Genomic DNA, 21,488 nt, shown 5'->3' with positions numbered 1-21,488 from the left:
TCCCCAGTGCTGGGTATTAACAGGCCAATAAAACGTGCCCTTGCGCCATGTCCTGGTGCTATATTGGGAGCAGCCTTAATCACAGCTGCAGGGAAATGAGATTGCAGCACGAGGCAGCTGCTCTAAGCTGCTGTGCTCAGATCCCCTCGCACGTGGCTGCTGCTGTCATTTGCCTGTGTGTCACAGCGCTGTCCACACCGCCAGCGATGCTCTGTAAAGCAGAAGGGTGCCCGATAAAAGGGAACGATGAGCAGAGCAGCTGTGAAGCACAAAGTGGCTGCTGCGATGTGCCTTCGCCTCCTCTGGTCCTCCTGCTCAGCCTGAAGCACTACAAGGGAAAGACTTGTTCCATTCAGTTCCTTGCCTGCTTCGAATTTAAAGCCTCATGAAAAGGTGGGCTAAGGTGATCTCTGTGCACTGTGAAGTGGAGTGAGAGCACAGTGCTGGGGAGGCAGGAGATGGTGAGGAGTCTGAGCTCTCTGCTCATGTTGTACCCTGCAGACCCCGTTCCAGTTCTAGAAGAAGCAATTAAAGCACAGGTTTTGGCAGGTATGGATGACCCATGGAGCCATCTGTGGCAGCTAAAAAGCAAGGTCTCCAGACAGGCAGCCGAGAGCTAAATGCCTTGAGAAGAGGTAAACTGAGGCACCACTGAAGGCAGAGGAGCAGGCGCCAAGTGTGCTTCACCTGACCCTCAAGAGATATCCTCAATGAGAGTGGCAGCTCCAAGCAACCCCTAGGAGAGATGTGAGCAGTATGCACCAGGCTTGGCCTTAGCTTGGCAAAATACCTTTAGCACTTCTTTCTGCTCTGCAAGTCCTTCTGCCGTTACTCATCAACTCGTCTACAGGGAATTAAGTAAATTTAAGGACTAAAACACCTACAATGTCCTCCTCCTAACCCAAACACACTTGCTTTTGTTTTGCCTGAAGACTCCAACCCCCTCTAGCTGCCCAGTCAGTAATACCAAAGGCAATAGTGATGCTCCCCTAACCAGAGTCCTTCATCCCCTCAAGACTCAGCTACCAGAAAAAGCCAGGGCTCACTATAAGTGCCCCCAAAACGAGCTGCTGTTGGGTCAGCTCCTGTTGTCTGTCACCAACCCCGGACTGACCAGGGCCAGCAGGATCCCAGTTGCCCTTGCCTGTGTTCTAAGGAGAGGTGAGATACGCTGCCCTCGATGGGCATCAGCTTTGAGCAGGGCACGCTTCTTCTCTCAGGACGATGGGCAGGATGGGATCTGCCCTGCTGCTATGCAGACCTGCACTTCTTTCTTGCAGTGTTAACCCGCCTAGCTTCCCTTTGCCACACCATCCTGAGGCAGCACCATGCCTTGCAGCATAGCCAGTATACGTTTGGTCAGGACCAGCCTCCCTGGGCGTAGCACCAATAAGGCAAACATCACACTACATAGGATGGGCTATAACCACAAGCAAGGGGCACAATGCCTGCTGATATAGGGCACCAGACAAGCTGCTTGGATGGAGCTTCCCTGGAGGGTGAGCTGCCCTGTCACTGTTCATCTCCCAGGAGCAGCTTGGGCTGGCTGCTGTCAGAGATGAAAGATGAGCAGACATGGACAGCGGGTCAGGCACTGTGCAGCAGTTCCTCTCCTCCTATCTAGTTCCCTTCTTGAATGCTTTTTTTGGGCCACTGATCCAGCTCTCCACTCCTAGTTTTGCTCTGAGCTACCCCACTCAGAGGAGCAGATGCTTTGAGTCAGTGCGGTGGCAAGACACCCACCCACAGAGAGAAAGCATGAAGGAATGAGATCCTACTGCATAACGAGATATGAATAAATAAAATATGCTAGAGGGAAAAGGCATGTGAAGGAAACAACAGTGCCAGGCAGCGGATGGGTTACTGCAAGGCGGCAGCATCTGTTCCCTTGGATGACTGACAGCATCGCTGTGTGTGTTAAGACACAAGATCCTTCCTTCCTTGCTAGCCATACTCCCCAGAGGTGTGAGCTATTAAAATCAGGTTCTAATCTGTCTCCCTGACATAAAGTGCCTCCCCCTTCTTTCATGGATACAGTCTATTGCTCTGACCTGCAGCATCACTAGGACTTCAAAGAGAACAGCCCCTCCTGATCCAGCTCTGTTTGACATGGGGGACAAGGGACAGGCTTGTTACCTCTTTCATGTGCCCTTTCAAGTTTGCATGCAGGAGATTTCTTAATGCCCATCTTGGCCTGTGACAATGGGCAGAGGAGACTGAGTTTATCCAGCTCTTAACCTTTTTGCTTTCAGGCAGGAAAGTGATAGCGTGAAGGAGAGCCTGGCAGTGCTCAGCCATCTAGTGATACAGGAATGGAAAAATAGCCATGTTACTTTGCTTGCAGCATGCCAATGGAGCTCCTGTTGCAGGCACTCTGCAAATTCAGGGAGGCACTGATGTCTCAGTTCATAGTTTCCAAATGCTGTTGTCAGACAATGGAATAAGACACGTCTTTGCTTTATTAATGAGAAAAATAAGACCAGGAAGGAATAGGAGGGTGAATTTGGTGTCCTCATCTGTTGGTAATACCAAAGCTGAAAACTCCGTGATTTACGCATAGAAAAATCAAAGCAGCATGGAAAGCAGAAAGTACAAACAACTGCTCACTTCTCATCACTCATGGGTCCCTTACTCATCTGATACCATAACTTATGAATGTAAGAGAGAGAAACCATGCAGAGCATTCAAGGCAAGGTCCAAAATGACCTTGTAACCAGCTGGCATGACATAGGAAGAGAAGCCAACACTGCAAGGCGTATGAGGAAGAAAAGCGACTCACCGAAGTTCTCCCCACCCCAGATGTCCATGGCACTGTCGTACTTCCCCAGGTGGTTGAAATAGGCTTTGTCCATCACAAATAGCCCCCCAGCAATGATGGGAGTCCTGCAGAATACGTAAGGAAGAGGGGACACACACTCAAACACTGCCGCGGCACCTGAATGCACAGAAGCAGCCTTCCACTTCCACCACTGGGACATTACCTAGGCACCTCCTTCTCACCAGACAAGGACAACAGCCCTCAAAAAGCTTCTGAGCCTTTCTTTCAGCTGCCTTGGTACTTTGCTGTCAATCATAAGTTGCCTGGCACTGAATGACTGGCTAATGCACCCGTCAGCACAAGTCCTACAAGCCCCAAGTTCACAGCCCTGATTGCAGGCTTCAGCATCACAAATGCACTTAGCGCTCGGGGGGTTACTCACTCAAACGGGCTTTTTTGCCTGGATCCAGCCTATTAAGAGCACCATTCCACTGGGGAGGGGAAGGCAGAGCCAGTTCAGAAGGGCTTTTTAAAAGCCATCACTGGCTGTGTGATCTTTATTTCAAAACAGAGTTCTTTTTCATTCTTTGGATTAGCCAAGAAAACTGCACAGAGAAGGTCCATGGAGGAGGGGAGGGCAGATCCAGAAGATGTCCTGAGACTTGCCATTCAGCTCAAGTCCCTCCATGCTGGCAGACAGTGTGGATGCCTTAGCATAGGCTTGGGAGGAGCTGGGGTGACTGCTGTGCCCAGCCTAGTCTCCACAGTGCCCTACATGGCAGGACAACCAGGACCACAGGAAGAGCCTTTGGGAAGCTAGTGACAGCTCCTGTTAACAGCAGCATCCTAAGGAGAAGCAGTGCTGGACTAGACATTCACATTTGTATCAAGTGGGGTGAGGACACTGCCTTATTTTTAAGTGATGGTTGAGTTGAGAGAAGCAGGAGTGTAGAGCACTGGGCTTTTCCCTAATCATATTCAGCAAACCATAAGCAGACTCCTTCTACCTTTGTAGCACCCACAGGCTCCAGTTTTGGGAGGTGAAGCTGTACTGCAAAACCCAAGCTAGCCAGGGTCTCATTATAGGTATTAGAAGTTCAGAGCTGTCCTGGAAGGAGTATCACACTGCTATGGTGCATGGTGACAGACATAAGGTGTCAGATGAGATGCCTGTTCCTGTCCCAGGTGCCTCCTTCCCCCTCTTGACTTACTTAATGGGTTCGGTGGGATCAAGTCGTTTGGCTTTCTGCTCTGGGGAAAGCTGCTCCCATTTGAAATGCAGACTCCAGTCAAAACCTAAAACCACAGTAAAGAAGTACCAAGGGGAAACAAGAAATGGGCATGAATTAGGAAGCAATGCAGGCTGCAGAAGCCATGTTTGATGGAGTATTTTCCCCGCTTTCAAATTACTCAAGCCACAGAGATGCAGCTCCTGGGAGAAGAGTCCAATGACTAATATATTTTACTACAGCATATGAACCAGAAACAACCTATTGCATTACAATTGCAAAGTCAAGCACTCCAAAGGCAGGAAAAGTCAGAATTAAAGCTGCTGCTGAAACCTCATTTTGTTCCCTTGTGCACACAGATACACGCTCTGATGGCTATTGTGTGCTACAAATAGCACAGGCATACTAATAAGCACTAAAGTTGCATCCTCCATTTGTTGCCTAGACATCGCCCATCTCCTCCTGTCAGCAGCCCACCTTTCAGTGCTGCCAAGGGTGACTTCTAGATGACCCTTGTTTCCTGCTTGACCGCCTTACCCACTGTAGCAAAGATCATTCCTTACCTGCCTCTAAAATAGCCTGAAAACAGCCAGCGGGGAGCACTGAGGAGTGCTAATGTGCTTTTTACTCGATAGCAAGAGGCAGCCGTGCGGTGCAGAGCCACCAGCTCCTTGGGCCACTGCACGGTCACACCACGGCATGGGTGCCTACAGGGTCTGCCTGCAGGGCATCCATTCACGTGGCTTGGACTTACCTCCTCTGAGGTCCGAGGAAGCCGCCACATAGGCAAAAGTGTCCAAGTTGATGATGTCAATAACAGGGCTGACCACTCGGGTGGGATCCTGGAAAGCAGAAGACGACCCATGACTTCCGATCAGACCACTCAAATTGGTCCAGGGATTCTCTAAACTCCTGGGGACACCAGGTGGCTGGAAATGTTGGCGTTATTCTGGTTTATCAGGGCCACGTGCACGTCACTAACTCCTCTTCCTCAGCCATCATATCCATTCAACCAAGGAATTAATGGCAGCAGCACCAAGAAGTAGAGATGTTGCTGGGAACCGGGGGCGTGATGGCAAGAGGCGTTGGGAAGGCAGACACTGTCCCTTCTGGGACAGCACCTCTCACTGACTTTGGCTTCACCCACAGCCTCTCCCTGTGCAGGCTGTGCATGTACCTGGAGCCCGACCCAGCTGGATACAAAGCTCCATCTACCTTCTGCAAATTCAGCAATGTATTCCCCTTTTGCCTCCCTTAAATACGTTTTATTGGATTTCAGAAGTCAGGCGACAAACAAGCAGCGGAACCAACAGAGGAAAACCATAGGCGGGCAAGCATCTCAAATACAGCTATTTTTTAAATGTACAAACTGTGGGGATACAGATAGAGTTTTGCCAGTGGAGTGAAAGGGTTAAAAAAAAAAAAGACCTGAATTATTTAAAAGAGTTGGTGGTGATTTAGTAAACATCTTGTTATGGGCAAAGAGATTATACAAACAGTTATGAACAAAAAGATCTACGGGAGGAAGAGACTCTGACAGCTTTCACTGGTCTCTTATCTACATTTTTCCTTTCAAAAACCCTGAACTCCAATTATAGCTCACACTTCAAGCTTTCACCCTTGCCAAATCGTTTTTCACAGCCATGCAAAGGAAAGCATCTGAGCACCACAGGCTTGCTCTCTCCCTCAGAAAACACTTTGTTTTAGAAATTTGTCCTAATAAGGAAGTATTCAGCTGTAACTGTAGGAAGAAGCAACCGAAGGCCATGAGCTGGGAGCTGGACTAGAGCTCAGGTTTTCCAAATAAACATGACAAATAGCTGGTATTCCCAAAACCAACCTCATGTCTGTTAACGTGAGGGTCTCAACATGACTTTCTGCAAGTCAAATGCCTGACCAAAAGGGCAAGGTCTGCTTGTACCTACATCCTGTATGGGGAAACTCAACTCATGCCCAAGTGCAATGAGCTTTTCAAACCCACCATAGCTGCTGCACAGTGCTCCCCCCCCCGTATAGCCAAGCATCCTTTAGTTGCCTGAGGGAAAGGGAACGGTTTTAAACAAAGCATCTGCTTTGCGTGCCGAACACCGCAGGGATAGGTTCCTACCTCCTCATTTAAAACTTGTCCCTCAAGCATCTTCCATTCCTGTGTATTGCATGGCAAACCTTCATGAAAGAAAATCCTCTTTACGTCTCAGCTGACAGCAGTACTACAAAATGCTAGCCTTCAGCAGTGCAGCCTTCCCCTGCCTCACTTTCCCTATCATATCCTGAGCACATTTATGCTTACTCAGCTTCCATGAAGGTCTCTGTGACCCTGTAAAGAGAAGTCCAGCATGCTCAAGAGCACAGCACTGTTGCTACGATTTACTTTGGGTTGAGCACCAGATCTCATTATAGGCAGCTTCACCCTTATAGATTTTTTATATCCTGCCATGCCAGGGCATGTTGCTGTTAACGACACCCGAATCTTCAATCCTCTTTCACATGAAACTCTAAAAAACCTGAGAATCCACTTTTCCAATACACTTCTCAAACAAATCAAACCATGGAACTAAATGAACAGGATAAAACCCTGAAAGTGATCCTGAAGACAGCAGATACATTTCAACCTTGGAAAAGAACCTTGACTCCAGTGTGCTTCCGAACCTCTGTATCATGATCTCGTAATGGACAACAAAAAGGGCCACAGTTGCTTCTCTGGCCCCACAGAAGCATCAGGTAAAGTGAGCGGGTCAGGCTGCCTCTCACCTGCCCCAGGGGAGTGTTTGGTGTGCTTGAGCTGCAAGTGGGGATTCATCCACTGGTTCATCCTATTGTCATTTGTAAATCCTGGTTTGGGGCGAGCTCGTTGAGCCATATTGCAAAAACACCTTGGGCTGCAGAATTACATTTTCTGAAGAGTCATTCGGTGGAAATGCACCGTTAATGGCTTTATTTGTTGCATAAGTAAAAACAAGAGCCTGTGCCCACGCACTCACAATCATACACTTGCAAACACGCTGGTGCAAAACACCCACTGTGTCACTGCTGCTCCCTGGGACACGCACATTCCAAGACATGGGTCTGAGATGCTCTCTCTTCTCCCCCACAGGCCATCACTTGCCTTATGCTCTCTAGCCCTGCTTGTTTCCAAATCCATAAGCTTGGCATGTGCTGCCTAAACCCAAAAAGTGAGTGCCAGACAGGGGGGATGCCATTGGCTGGTGGGAAAGTTCAGTCTGGGGCTTGAGGGGCACCTTCACAAGGGTGCATGGTGGCACACACAGGCTCTGGGGTTTTCCACCATGGAAAGCTGCAGGAATAGCTGCTCTGGCTGTGCAAGTAAAAGAGAAGTGATGCTCATGGTGCTGGTGAAAGTGTTGGGTGTGCTTCGAGGCACTCGCTGCTCCTTTGCTTGAAACTTAAATCACATTAGCTCAAAGCAGACTGCTCCCAGGAGTAACAGAGTAAGAAAATGCTCTTTCTAGGCAGCTGATGCTCACGGCAGCAGTGGGACGGGAAAGCCATCTCTTTAGCACAGCCTGAAGGTGGCAGCAGTAACATTTCATACACTTCATTGATCAATGTTTTAACCCTGATGGAAGAGATGGGTATGGGGGGCCTGGGAAGAAGGAAACGGAGGACTCTGCCCTTATCCTCCAGCTTTTGCAAGCACTTAAAAAGCAAGCAAGCAAGCAGGAGCCCACTTGCTTTGCAAGTCCCTCGATGCTTTTCATAGTTAGTCTCTCTTGCTGCCTGAGGCTGCAAGACCCTGGGCAGGGTGAAGTTGGCATGAGCAGCAGTGTAAGCTTTTACAGACTGCCTTGCTTCCAGACAGAGATTAAACCCAGAAGCGCAAATAAGAAGTTCATGGAGGTGCAGTATGCCTTGGATACTATACAGACCATGATGCAGGGAAATTCCTATGGTGATTCTGCACATGGCATCCATATTCACCTACCCCATGGACGCTGAATGAGGGGCACAGTGTTGGAGCTGTGCATGAAAGCAGGTCTGCTTGTCCCCTTCCTGCTGACACTGCTGCCCTTCTGCCAAAACACATCAAAAGCTCTGCCTGAGAAAGAGGCAAACTGCTCTGGATATTCCTCACTGACATATGGCAGGGCTTCAGCAGAGAATGAGAGAAGCCTGCCTTAGAAAAGCACAGAAGAACAGCTGATGCAGTGAAGTTTACTGGTGCATCCCACAATGGGGCAGGCCAGTTACAAGGCTGGAGTGAGGTATCACAGCACATGTTCTCCTAATGCCACTGGAGCTGCAATCGATAACGTGAAAGGGCCATTTTCACTATATCACCATCTATTAGCAACACTGTGGCCCAGCCTGCAAACCAAGGTTGGGACCTCTCCAGCTCTGGCTGCACTATGAGTAGAAGTACCAAGTGCCCTCAACCACTGCAGAGGGACCTGAGTTAGTGCTGCATCCCACTTCCCCCCTGTCCCATCGCAGCTGCACACGAGGGATGCACACCCCAGCCAGCACAGCTATCACATAGGGAGGTGTGAAAAGCAGCCACCTTGGATGAGGGGCACCATGAACATCAGCTGAGCAGGTTTACCTCCAGTTTACCATTACCCACTGCCTTGGCTTCCCCTTGCTCCTCAGTTGACCTTATATCAACATAATTCAGCAGTGCCAAAATTATCAAGTAATAAATACTAGCGATCAGGAGCCAGAGGCATAGAAGGGTGGAGGAACAAGGCACAGCAAAGGCAAAGGAGCATGTGTCCATGCTGGAGCTAAAGACTTCATCCCCTGCACCGTGCCAGCAGGTCACCAGCACAGAGCTCCCTCTGACTCGTGGTAAGGCACCCAGGGCCTCCGTGCACAGGTCTGGGGAGAGAGTCTCCAGCGGCGAAAGGCGAATGTCATTGTCTGCTCTGAAATCATCAGAATTTAAATCCTATTAAATCAATTTATTAGTGCTTAATTTGCATGAAATTAAATTCAGCCCCTATTCAAGGAGCCGTCACTCCCATAAATCATCAGCACTGAGCATTTTACATGAGCTTAATTAAAAACGCTGCTGGAGCACTGCCCATGTATTCCCCTTCCACCACTCAACATGTGCCTGCCGGTTACAGACCTACTGCACCTTGTCCCACCAACCTGCTGCGGAGATGGTCCCACCTGGGTGCTGGGTGTAGGAAGACCAGAAAAAGCCACTTTGCACCCTAAAAGCTCAGTGTTTCCTTACTCAGATGCCTACATGCAGTTGGTTTATGGTTGGGTGGCCATGCCCATTAAGAGGGAAGAGGAGGTGGACATCAGTGATGCGTCCCCTGAGGGCAGCCCTGGTCTCTCAGGATCACTCACCTCTTTGATCCTCTGCAGCAGAGGGAGCAGCCAGTCCTTATTCACCTCACAGTGACTGTCGAGGAAGGTCAGGACTCCTGCTTGTGCCACATCTGCCCCTCGGATTCGGGATCGGATCAGACCTGTTCAGGAACACACTATGTCAGCTGTCACCCAGATAGCTGGGCAACATCCCTGGGTGCCTCCAGCACTGTCTCCTACACTCAGGCATCTCCTGGGTTTTGACCCATCTAAATCCCATTCAGATAAAACATGGCTTAGGTTCATTGCCTCCTTCCCGGCACTGCAAGGCATGCCAACCATTTCTCAAGGTCACCGAAGAAAACAAAGGGCTCCACCAAGGGTTCACCATAATGATTTATGGCATTTGCACCAATCCTTAATTTGCTCAATTATTTCTGCTGTCACTTCTGGGGCAAAACATGACCCAAAATGCTTTCATAACCCCATGCAGATAATAAATCCAACATAGATATAAGTCTGTGGGGAATGGGCCAGGGGAGTCAAGGGTGGGATCACCTCATGCCAGAATTAGGCTTTTCCCTACTGCCCCCTTCTCAATGTCTCAGTGACCCCCAGATCTCTCTTCCACCCTGGGGGCACTGATGATGTACAGCTCAATGGGAACACATTTCCCACTAAGGAAGAGGGTTGGCTCCCTAGGTGCTAAGAGTCTGCTTGTCTAGTGAGGGCCCTGATGGTGAATTCAGAGTCCTTTGGAGCTGGAGACAGATTGCTGTGCGTGTTTGTGAGAGAGAGAAATGAACCAAGGGAGGTCATGGAAAAGAGCTGCATACATGGGCTTCACACGAGGCTCTTCGGCAATATCACTGCTCTTAGAGATGCTCTGTTCCTATTTATACAGGAATCAACTGGCTTTCCAACACTCCTGCTGCTTGCTGCCAATGCTCAAGTGAACCACAACATAAGAAAGGAGATGGTCCATTGGGAAACAAAAGGACATGCATGTTGTTCAAGGGGAGCAGAGCTTCTTGATGAAGGACAACAGTGGTAATACAAGGGGAGAAGGGGATAGATATAGAGAAGAGTTTCAGGGAGCAGCCACACATCAGGTCTATGCAGAAGGAGGTTGCTGACCTTCATCTTAAAGTTCCCTAGAGGAAAAGGGTCAAGGAACAGCCCCTGAGCAGGAGGGAGAGGGACAGGAGAACAGAGCCTGGATGTCCCATATCTCCCAATGCAACTTCTAAGATGCCGTAGGTAGGCATGGTCTGTTGCACCCACCTCAGCCCTCCCCAAATCCTGGCAGCTCCTGAGGGGTACAGCTTTAGTGGTGTATTAAGTGAGATAAGCCCTCCAGGCTGGGCTACTCAAAACAAAAGAGAGAAAGGTGAGAAGGAGGTGCAGGTCTATGAAGACTTCTCTTACCCTCCTGCCAAAGCAGGTGTATCTCTTACATTGAGGGTGTTGCCACTATGATCCCAGACCTGCCGAGCTGAAACCTGCAGAGAGAATCCAGAACCAAACCCTTCCTGCTCCTCGGTCTCCCCAACCCAACCCAAACCTGGGCTCCCACCTTTGATTTTCAGCATGGAAAAACTTCTTTGACTTTGGTTTCAGTTTGTTTTCCTAATGCCTCAAAGCAGGACTTGAAAATACCCATTCAGACTATGGACAGCTGGAAAACGTCTCACAAGGCTGCCAGCAGCAGCCCAGCAGGACACACATTCATCCTCCATAGAGCCCTTCTTAATCTTTCAAATATAATTAGTTATTGAAAAAAACCCAAAACAAAAACCCAACAAAAAAAGTCAGAGAAGCAGCAGGAGCAGATCTCGTCTCCTTCATCAGAGCAAACATCTTTAAGCATAAGACCTGGGGCTTTGTTTTGCCTGTTCTAATTTTCTAGCTAATAAGCTACAGCTGAGCCTCACTGGATATCTTAATATCCCATCTTCTCCAGTGAAAGAGGGGGGGGGATTCATTTCAAATCCCAGCCCTTTATCACATTTCCTTTTATCAGCCCCCTGCGCATTGCAGGAGCCACTAACCACCCTTGTCACCCATTCCATGGAGGTCCCCCATGGCTCCAGCTCTTACCTTCTCGCCGTCCGTTCCGCAAGCACTTCACCTTGGGGAGCTTGCACAACAAGCGGCAGTCATCAGCTTGGGAAACACAAAGGGAGGACACGTCACCCTCAGCCCTCGTGGTGGCTCTGCCTGGTCCTAGGGGAGATTGGCAGCAGGGAGAGGACCCCATCCCACACTGCCTGATGGTTTATTAGGGTGATGGCACTGCTGGGGCACAACAGCCTTACCCCTCAGCTCATGCTACGTAAATCAGCACTGGCACAGCAGCAGTTTTCATTGAACCAGTGAAAACCCAGCAGATTCACTGAATTACTCTGTAAAATCAGAGTAGAAGAACTGTAGTTGGGGTCAGAATCTGACTTTTTGCACATTAATGCAAATCATTATTTTTAGTAGCTGCAAAGCAATGCAAAGCTGTGTGATACATGTGTGCCTGGTGGGACAGGAGCTTCCTGAGGTGGCCTGTGAGCACTCAGTGAAGAGAAAGGGATGGTCAAAGAGAGTTCTGTGGGTTGGCTGGGGGCTCCGCATGCCCTAGGCAGCGGGTCCATGGGGCAGAAAGGCCCAACAACTACTCAAATCTGGGCTAGTTTGGTCCTGTAATCCCACATACAGTTGCTGCCATTGCTCTTACCCTGGTGCCTCCTGCAACCCCAGCATCCCTCCTCACCCAGATTTCTCCCAGCAAGCTGGAGGATGCCAGAGCTGGGTCTGCAGGTAGTTGCACCCATCAGAGCCACCTCTACCTCCGCACACCCAAGCTGTGACCTCCACATCCCCATCACGCCTCCCACCACTCTTCTTCCTCAGCACCACAAACACACGCATGTGTCCCTTCCCCTGTGCTCACCCCCTGTGCCCACACACACCTCCGAGCACTTTCATCCCCTCCATCAATCTTTGTGGGTAAGAGGCACCAGCGCATCCACATCCCTTACAACACAGGTACAGACCTATGCTGCTGTGTGCACACCAAAGGAGCAGAAGTGGCAGGGGCTGGCTACAGACCTAAAATGTAAATTTGCTGCGAATAGTGGGAACCCGCATGTAGAACATCTGCATCCCAGCAAATAAGAGGTCAGCAGGCACAGAGAAGTGAGAAACAAGACACAACTGGGTATGGTATAAAAGCACCGATTGCTTGGGTTGCAGGGAAATAACTGACCATGTGTGAATAGCATATTATGCAAATACCTGTGTTTTATGTAAATGCATGCAGAATAGATGCCAGCAGACTCTGGCTATCACAGGAAAGAAGACGTAAGACAGCTGAGAAGCACTGATTTCAATAGCCAAGGGGCTGCTCTAAGTTACATGAGACACAGGCTCCCCACTGGTGCCCTGGGATGAGTTTAAACCCAGCCCTGCTCCTTCTCCCCAGCACATGCCACCGAGGAAGAGGGGAGCTGCACTCCCACAAACCTTTCTCCATTCAGGAAGGCAAATGCTTTGTCTATTTAGCCAAACATCAGGTATGTACTCCCTTCACCCATCAAAAGGCCAGCTCTGCTGTATGCCAGGGCAGCTCGAGCCCTTGTTCCTTCTTTACTCCATTCTGCACCTTCCCAGACTTGCCTATCCTGGCCTCTGCGCACTGGAGTCACTCCAAAGCTCACCATAATGCTTGCAGTCCCTTCCCGTGGCTTCAGCGCCTTCCCAGGGAGGTGTTGATGCTGAGAAGTGGGTCTCGTGTGAAATCTGTCCCTAATGGTCTCCAAGGCACTGCCTATTTATAATATCCAAGGGTAATGCGTAGCTCTGGCTTTGTTTTCACGTTTCCTAGTAAAGGATTACATTTCGCAGCTTCTTGAAATGGAAGTGCCATGAACCGCTCAGCCTAGGTGTATTTTATCATCTTTTTTATACCTGAGAAGTTTCTTGAGCACTTACTCTCAAGCACATCTTCCACTTGCCCACATCACTGGGCGCGACCTTTAGCTGGGGTGGTTCCCCGGGGCTTCAGATACTGACTTCTGCTGGAGATCAGGCCTATTGATTTCAGCTGAGTGATGCTATTAACCAGGAGGGAATGGCAGGAGGACGTGGGCTGTCTGTGGTGTACAGTGCTATTTATGTAGCACTATCTCAGAAGTTGGCAACCCACACAGGAAATCCTCTTTACATGGGTGAAAAGAGGGCGAAGAAGAAATCAAGAGTTGCTGGCCACCTACGTAAATGTATGCAGAACATACGCATACATCAAGAGGGTCAGACTACCATTATCCTGTGCAGTCCCAGTGTGGTCAACCCAGAACTGCTCCTGGCTGCAGCTGAAAACAAGATCAAGGACACTATGGCTGTGGTAGGATACGACAGTCAGGATTGGATCATGTCTACTGGGCATAAAAGTCATTTGCCATGTGCTTTTCTTGTGTGACTTTCATGAGAAGAGGTCTGATCGCTTGGAATTTGAATTCTCCGCATGGCAGTGCAAACCTTACTCTCCACACCTACAGAGTGTTCCATTTGCTTCCATTCCAACAAACTCTCCCCCCTCTCTGTATAAATCCCACTCTCACAGGCTCTTTTGGTTTGCCCCCTCGCTTTTAAGATAGAAAGGGTCACTTACGATCATCACTGAAGTCATCCACTAGTATGATTTCATGGACGAGGTGCACTGGGGTGCGGTTCAGCACACTAAAGAATGAAGAGAGAAAATCCATGACAGTGCTTGACCAACTCAACAACCCAGCCAAATGGGGTGGAAAAGCCTCAGAACTGATACCTGCCAAAGCACAGAAGACCAGGCTTGGATTTCCAGAAAGGATATACTAGGTAACACCCAGAAACCAGCCCCCACCACCTCCCAGTAACCTACAGTGCCCGACTACGAGTTCCCTAAGACTGACCAAAGAGCCAAGTGCCCAGTAATAGCTGAGATTCCCCTTACTACCTTTGTGAGCAAAAGCAGAGCACCACATAAAGCCAGGAGACACTGCAACATGCACATCACTCCAAGTTTCCTAACGGGGCTTTACAGCAAAGCTGCTGTCACTTCGCCACCTCTCCCGCAGCTAATGATAAGGTGTCTGCCAACACAGAGAAAATTACCCAGCTCAAACCCATCTTTACAGAGCTCACAGCTGTGGTTGGACAACTCCTGTTTTTATGTGTGAGCTGATTGCGTTGCAGACACTGCCAAGAGGATAAGAGCAGGGTTGGAGGCCACCTATTTAATGAAAGAGAGGATGTGGATCGCAGCTCCCTCCAGATGGACAGACACTGTGAAATGTGGCTGCAAGCCACAATCTTCCTTTAATTATGCCCCCAAGGGTGTTTTTTTTTTATTATTATCATTATTAAAGAATCTAGAGCTGTTCTCTCCTCTTCTTGCATGGCGCAGAGGTCACCAGAATTACACGTGCTTGAAGTCCTGCCCCAGCACCCAGCAAAGGGTCGAGGCTGATTTCTTGATGCAGAAACCTCAGGGCAGCCCCAAAATCTCCTAAATGCTTGACCTGGGCTTTGGTAATGCCAGTTGGGTTGTACAGGCTTTTCCAGCCTTCGTCATGAAAGTGGTTCCTTTTTCACACGAGATTTAAAATACCCCCCAAATTTCACACCTGAATCTGCCTTCTGGTCTGGGTTAGATAAAACCTTCAAACCTGCCATTGGCACGAGAGGGCAGACACCCCGCAAGCTAACCCGAAGCCCCTAATACCTCCAGCTCCTTATGGACAGGTTTCCCTGAGTTCCCAGGCTCCCAGAACTCCAGCAAAAAGCCTGGAAGTCTGGGAAAACCACATCACTGGCCCAGACCCCAGTTAAGAGAGCTCCAAAGGGCAGCATCTCTGGAGGACCTGGATGCTCCGGAGGCACCAGCCCAGCAGGCAGGAACCAGGAGGGGTCTCATGGCATCACCCACAGATACCTCAGGCCATTCAGCCAAAGGGCTGCATAACTCCTATGAAACCTTCTTGATGGAAAATCATGAGCCCCCACAACCCTTGGAGTATCTGTGCCTATTGCCAGGTACCTGCTGCCTGTGCTGGTGTACCTCTACCACATCAGTGCTGTGATTACAACCCTCCAGTGAAAAAGAGTTGAGCTGGATTTCTTTGGAAGGAGAACAGGACATCCGATGGCAGATGATGAAAACTGATCCTCTCTCCAAGGTATTTTTTTCTTTCTTTGCTTGTTTTTAGTTCTCAGCAGAGATCTGAATAAAAGAGGATTTTATCTTAGACTGGAGTGGGTAAGGCTGGCAGCTGCCTTGTGGAGCTCCTCAAAAACCACTTCCAAGAATCACTTTGCCTGGAAACACAATCCCTGCCTCCTCCAGCTTCAGGATCTTGGCAAAAGCCATGGTTTTCCCCTACTTCAGGTGCCTTGCATGCTAAGGTCGGGGTGGAGAGGAAAAGAAAGCTGCTGTCCCCTAAGCAATAATCGTGGTGAGAGCCCTACATCCCGGAGCTTCTGTGGCCACCCCAGCATCACTAAGGCAGAGTGAGACAACACTGCCTCACCAGCACCCGCTGCCTGCTCCAAGTATTGGGAAAAATAGCTGCACCCCCTGCTCCCGCTGAGGCACACAGAACAATTTAGATGTGCTGTTCATACCTGTCGAGTGGATTTTTAATTATTATTATTAATAGGTTTGCTATTTTTAAAGAAAATCCCCGTATGTGAGAGCTGAGTTCAGCAAATTGCTGCAGCTAAGCGTCAGTACGGAGAGACAGGAGAGCAATATCATGCTCAGTGGAATATTTAACAAGTGCTGATTGCCTGGAAACCCAACTTGGTGAAACCTGCAGGAAAGAAGCAGGCTTGTGAAAAAGCCAGCAAAATAAATAAATAAATAACCCACTGAGAGCAGGAGCGGGGAGGCAGCGGGCAGCTTGAATATTCAAAGCCTGCCTCCACCTTGTCTCCCCTATAGATTCAGCTGCCAGAAATGCAACGCAGGGCTTAACTCTGCAAAAGGGAGGTGGTTACAAAGGGGTTGTATCTGTTTTTGCTGGTAACAGCAAGAAGCTAAACCCACTGCACTGGGCTGTAGACCTAGGCTCTAAGCAGTTCTCAGTGCTTTAGAGGAATTCCCCTCAGGGCACCTCTTATGGAAGAAACTCCAGCATGGATGGTTTTCAAGGCGCTGGGCTGGGGAGATGTGCAGCCCAGCCTCAGCTCACCTGCAGGATCCCACTGTTCCCAGGTCAAGCAGTTTGCTGTCAACTCTGTGCCTATGCTTGCCACTCCGTAAACCAGGGATGATGTCCCCTGATGCCAATGATGGCCATCAGTGGGAGGCAGAGGGGTGACCAGAGAAAGGGAGAAAAAGTCAGCACACTGTCTGACAAGCAAAGGATGTGTCCACTGACTGCTCTGGCTCCATGAACCCCGTTCTTCCATGGGGTTAATGATGGACACTACCACGGGTGATGCAGAATCCCCTGGAACTGTGAGCAGCCTCCCCCTGTACCACTACAGCCCTGGTGAGGATGGTCCAAAGGCTGGGCTCACTACAGCTCTAAGGGACCCAATGCCCACTGTTTCCAGCGGGCTTTGAGCTCATTATAGCCCTTACACGTCTGTGCACAGACACCTGAAAGCCCCCAGATTACAGCAAAGCTCTGGGCCACTTGATGCAGGCACAAACTGATCCACAACAAAGGGTGAAAACCATGACTGCAGCCAACCTCCCAACGCAGCCAGAGCAAGGGTGCCAGCTTTTCAGCAAAACCAAACTCACACCTCCAATGCATTTTGTACCTGAGCTCTATCAGTCACACTGTAACACACCGATGCCACTGGAAACACAGGAGGTTATCAATACCCCTCCTGCAGCACCCCTCAGAGAGGATGGGAAACAGAGGCACCAAGTCCTGCAAGTCCCTGTAATGTCAGAGAGTTTTTCCTTTTCTTTTCCAGATAGACTATAAAAGCACTTTTAGCAATTCAAAGGCAGCTTTTCTATTACTTGTGCCTTTGCTCAGCTTTGATTTTTTTATTACACTTTCTTTTCTTTCATATGTGTGTACATGGCTCTTTTTTCCCCATTATATTGGTAAAATCAGAAGACAATATTATAGTGCTTTGAAGTCCTTCTGTTATTTATAGACTTTTTTCCCCTGAAATCAAACATAGGTAGATATACTGCAGTGATGGGCGTGTTTTAACATATCAAACCAGCTTTTAAGTTCTGTTAAGCCAGAGATCACAATGCTTTCTCCTTTAAATTGCCAAAAGACCTGCTACCATTGAAATGAAAACTCATGCCTCTAGTACAGAAAGCGCTTACGCTTACTCAACCCATTAAGATCAGATTCACTGCTGAATTATCTTGAAAAGTTAATGCTGAAATTTTCTGTGTTTCACTGGATTTACCAGACGTTATGAAGATGCAGACATGGAGAATTTCATAGTAAGGTCCTTTTTCTGTCCTCCTCAACAATTTGTTGGGATCCTTTTCCACCTACCCGAAGGTAAGCATTGGATCCAGCAATTTCATCTCTAAATAAATCATAGAACCATAGAACGGTTTGGGCTGGAAGGGACCTTATAGCTCATCCAGTTCCAACCCCCTGCCATGGGCAGGGATACTTTCCACTAGACCAGGTTGCTCCAAGCCCCATCCAGCCATCCCAAGAAAAAAATCAGCATCTGAAGTGTCAGAACCTATAATTAAAGCCAAGTAGTTAATTCTACTATGACAGATAATCACTGCCACTACCTGTAACACACTGTATTATATGGCACACGTGTACACATAATTTATGTACATCCCATAAAGCCCTCTTTCTTTATGTACAGGGCAGGTTCCCTTTTCTCCCAAGCAAGATAAACAACAGGGAGCATGGATGATGCTTATTAATGAAATATCTAGACCAGTGCAAAAGTCACCTTCTGGCTGAAGACTGGTATGGTTTTGGTCATCACCCAGAATACTGGTTGCTTTGTAGAAGTGACTGCGGACGTGAGTCCTTGGGACCCATGAACCCAGTAATTCTCTCTATGGCAACATACTGGGCCTTGTTAGGGATAAAAAACCATCTTTGGGAGTATAATAAACTAGCAAAAGGGACAAAGGTCACAATTACTGAAATCAGACCGAGCGCGCAGAGAGAAAATGCCCGCCAAAAAGAACTGCTTCAACAACCCAAAATGGCTAATTATGTAGGAAGAGAGGCATCACACCAAGAATAACCATAATGAGCTTTGATTACACTGCGGCTTTCGCATTTTATTCTTTCAAATACCCACCAAGCTCTTTGAAATTCAAGAGTTCTCTTATGTTAACATCAAAAGGTAAAAGCGCATGGAGGGCTCTGTACTCAGCCACCACGAGAGATGATTAGCAAATTAAGAAGAGAAAAAAAGTCCAGGGTTTAAGCAAAAAAGAAAGAAATAAAAAAATAGTCAGCACAAAGTGCTAATTATACAGTTTCTGCACAACACCTGGCTTGTTTTTGCTTCTTTAATCAGGCTCGTTTCAGTTATGGCACAGACTCTATATGGTACTGCTGCTGCCTAAGGAAGGAGGTGTGCGGCTTTGTCATTCCCCTTTCTCAGATGTGCGTGGATGCAGACATCTGCAAAGGGGAAGGTGTGAGGTGCTGGCTGTCTAGGACGTCACTTCTCTCACTTATAAGCACCAGAAAATGAAAGGCATGATACTCTCTCTGCTAATTAATGTTCTAAATATTTGATGTGGCATTCACAGCACTCGCATCAGGACTTTTGCCAAAGGATGTGTTTTGGTTTGTCAGCGAGAGGTGGATAATTAAGTTTCCTTATTCCTCCTCTGTGCTTCCCAGCCCAGCTGCAAGTTTGAAGAATAAATAAAGACCAGTGAGCAGAGTGAAAAGGACTGTCTCACCCTCTGCCTCCTACACTCCTCTCCTGCCCAGCCTGTGCCAGTGCTGACAGGCCACCATGCTTCCAACACCACCCAGCTGGAGAAAGTCACAGCATGGTGGTCACTGGTAGTCAGGAGCAGAGCATCACCCCTGCCTGCCTACCTGCAGTTCTGCCTCCCCCAGCCCTGCCTCCAGGGCAGGCAGTGTTTTTCTCCCTGCTGCTCCCAGGGATGCTTCCAGGGATGTAACAAACACCCAGCCTTGCTCCCTGCAGACCTCAGCAGCAGACAACACATGGCATCCAGCCCTGAAAGCACAACTGATCACCCAGTATTGGCCACATCTCGGCATGTGAGCATGCCGATGCCTGCAGAGAAGGGACAGCAAAGGAAAGGAGATGATATTTTCATAGGCAAGCTATGGAGTAGATCTCCCTACCAAATGGGTAATGAGATGGGGAGGCACTATTACCCATTACTGTCCCAGCATGCAGCCCAGCCAAGGTGAAGAGGAGTGCATCTTTCCCAGCCACACTGTTCCTCCTCCTCCTCCAGTGACTGCTATAGCCCTGGGGGCATCCTTAAGTTCTCCCTCTGGAGGAGCTGGGAAGCCAAAGCTGGGCAAGGAGCTGGTTTCCCTTCCTAAATCCATGCTAACACAAGATGGAAAAAAAAGAAAGAGGAAATTGTATTGCTCATTCTCTCCCTTGTCCTGCCTTCCCTCCTTAGGTTTACTCATTTGGTCCCCCTAGACGATTGAAGACTCTCATTGTCTCTAATGCACTGAGCCTTGGAGCTTGAAGTAGGTGAAACCAAGCCATGGGGGGGGGGGGTGTGTAAAAAACTTGCCCAAGGTAATTTGGAAAGGCTGAAACAACAACCCAATGGTAGTTTCTTCACTGTCTGCATAATAAGATAATCTCAAGAGCTACTTTGATATTCACCTTTTTGACCTCTTCTTTCATTTTCTATTTCCCTTTCTCATGACACCTATCCCTTATTTACCTGCACTATTGTATGTATTCACAAGCATAGTTATATCCACATTTATAAATGCTGACTACATCATCTGTAGACATTTGGGCATTCAACTAATATAGCTTCCCCCCCCCATCCTTTTTTTTCCAGCTGGCAAATGGTCAGAGAAAAGATTATGAAACTTAATTCATTATTCAACACAGTCCAGGAGCTTTACTCAATAGCTCTGATGATGCAAACTGCTCATAAACGAACCATCCCAAACGCTCCCAAAGTAACTTGTGTAAGGGGTGCTGTGGAGGCCTCATGCTTGTGCCTCTGCTTCATGGGTCAGAGCAATCACATCCTGACCAAGAGCCACATGCAACATACTGAGCCTGTAAAACAGCTCAGGTTTGATGCTCAGTGAGCGTTAAAGCTCTCAAGCACCTAGAAAAATGGTAGGAACAGCAAAATCCCTCCTGCTCCACATGTAAGTGGCCCCTTCTGCCAGAGCTGATCTCTTCCCCTGCTAACAGGTGCCTTCACCAGCATTTCCCTCTGCCACTCATCCACGGTGTCCTGTAAGACCAAGCAATGCCCCTTTGCCCAGTTTCTTGCTCCTGAATAAGAATATTCATTTTGCAATGAGGCTGGAAAACATGACTTACTGGAACTCAGGAAACCAGGTTTGCAACCCAAGATCTTATAGAATCATAGAACAGTTTGGGTTGGAAGGGATCTTCAAAGTCCAACCCCATGCAATGAGCAGGGACATCTTCAACTAGATCAGGTTGTTCAGAATCACACTCAGTCTGGCCTTGAATATCTCCAGGGACTGCACATCCACCACCAGCCACAGACAAATCACCTCTCTGTTCCTCAGACCATCTGTCACCTGGGTTATGGCAAGAGTGTGCTGTGGAGATGTACTGGGAAGAACAGGGTAGAGAATCCCATTTCACTCACTGCCATGCTAAATGTGCTTAGAGACACTTGGCCACACACTGCACCAAAAGGCACAAAGCAGTATCAGGAGGACAGAGGTTTTTTTCCAATGTCCATGGAAAATGATCCATGTTGTTACAGCCACCATGGGACGGAGTTATCTGGAAGATCTAATAAAACTAACCATTTTGCTAAATAAGGAGAGGGAAAAAACAGAGCAGTCAGAAGGCACAGCAAATTAACCTACACAGGCTGAAGAGGCAGATGAGCTCTCAGCTGGGTCCAAAAACAGTCAGAGAGGTGGCAATACATGCCCTATCGTGGCCAGAGAGAGGAGCAGAGTAGAAACCACATCACCAGCACAACTTGCCACCAAGGGCTGGTACCCCTATGGCTGGTTGGATCGAAAACAAGTTTATAAATACTGCAT

The 21,488-nt window shown here is 48.5% G+C and overlaps 1 protein-coding gene across 1 annotated transcript in view; it reads right to left on the bottom strand.

The window, feature by feature from the left end:
* GALNT14 (polypeptide N-acetylgalactosaminyltransferase 14) overlaps positions 1-21,488 on the bottom strand; it is a 92,314-nt gene that overhangs the window by 14,679 nt on the left and 56,147 nt on the right. The window contains exons 4-9 of the mRNA XM_057400051.1: positions 13,928-13,995; positions 11,368-11,433; positions 9,307-9,428; positions 4,742-4,829; positions 3,970-4,054; positions 2,780-2,883 (exon numbers count right to left, since the gene is read on the bottom strand). Coding sequence (XP_057256034.1) covers positions 2,780-2,883; positions 3,970-4,054; positions 4,742-4,829; positions 9,307-9,428; positions 11,368-11,433; positions 13,928-13,995 — 533 coding nt within the window. The remainder of the gene's footprint in view (positions 1-2,779; positions 2,884-3,969; positions 4,055-4,741; positions 4,830-9,306; positions 9,429-11,367; positions 11,434-13,927; positions 13,996-21,488) is intronic.

This window comes from Pezoporus wallicus, unplaced genomic scaffold, assembly GCF_028554395.1.
Source record: "Pezoporus wallicus isolate ANWC-B61680 ecotype Strahan unplaced genomic scaffold, APGP_CSIRO_Pwel_v1 contig_7339, whole genome shotgun sequence".
NCBI classification, from domain to species: Eukaryota; Metazoa; Chordata; class Aves; order Psittaciformes; family Psittacidae; genus Pezoporus; species Pezoporus wallicus.
Note: the sequence above shows the minus strand (reverse complement) of the source record. Positions and strands in the feature narration are given on the sequence as shown.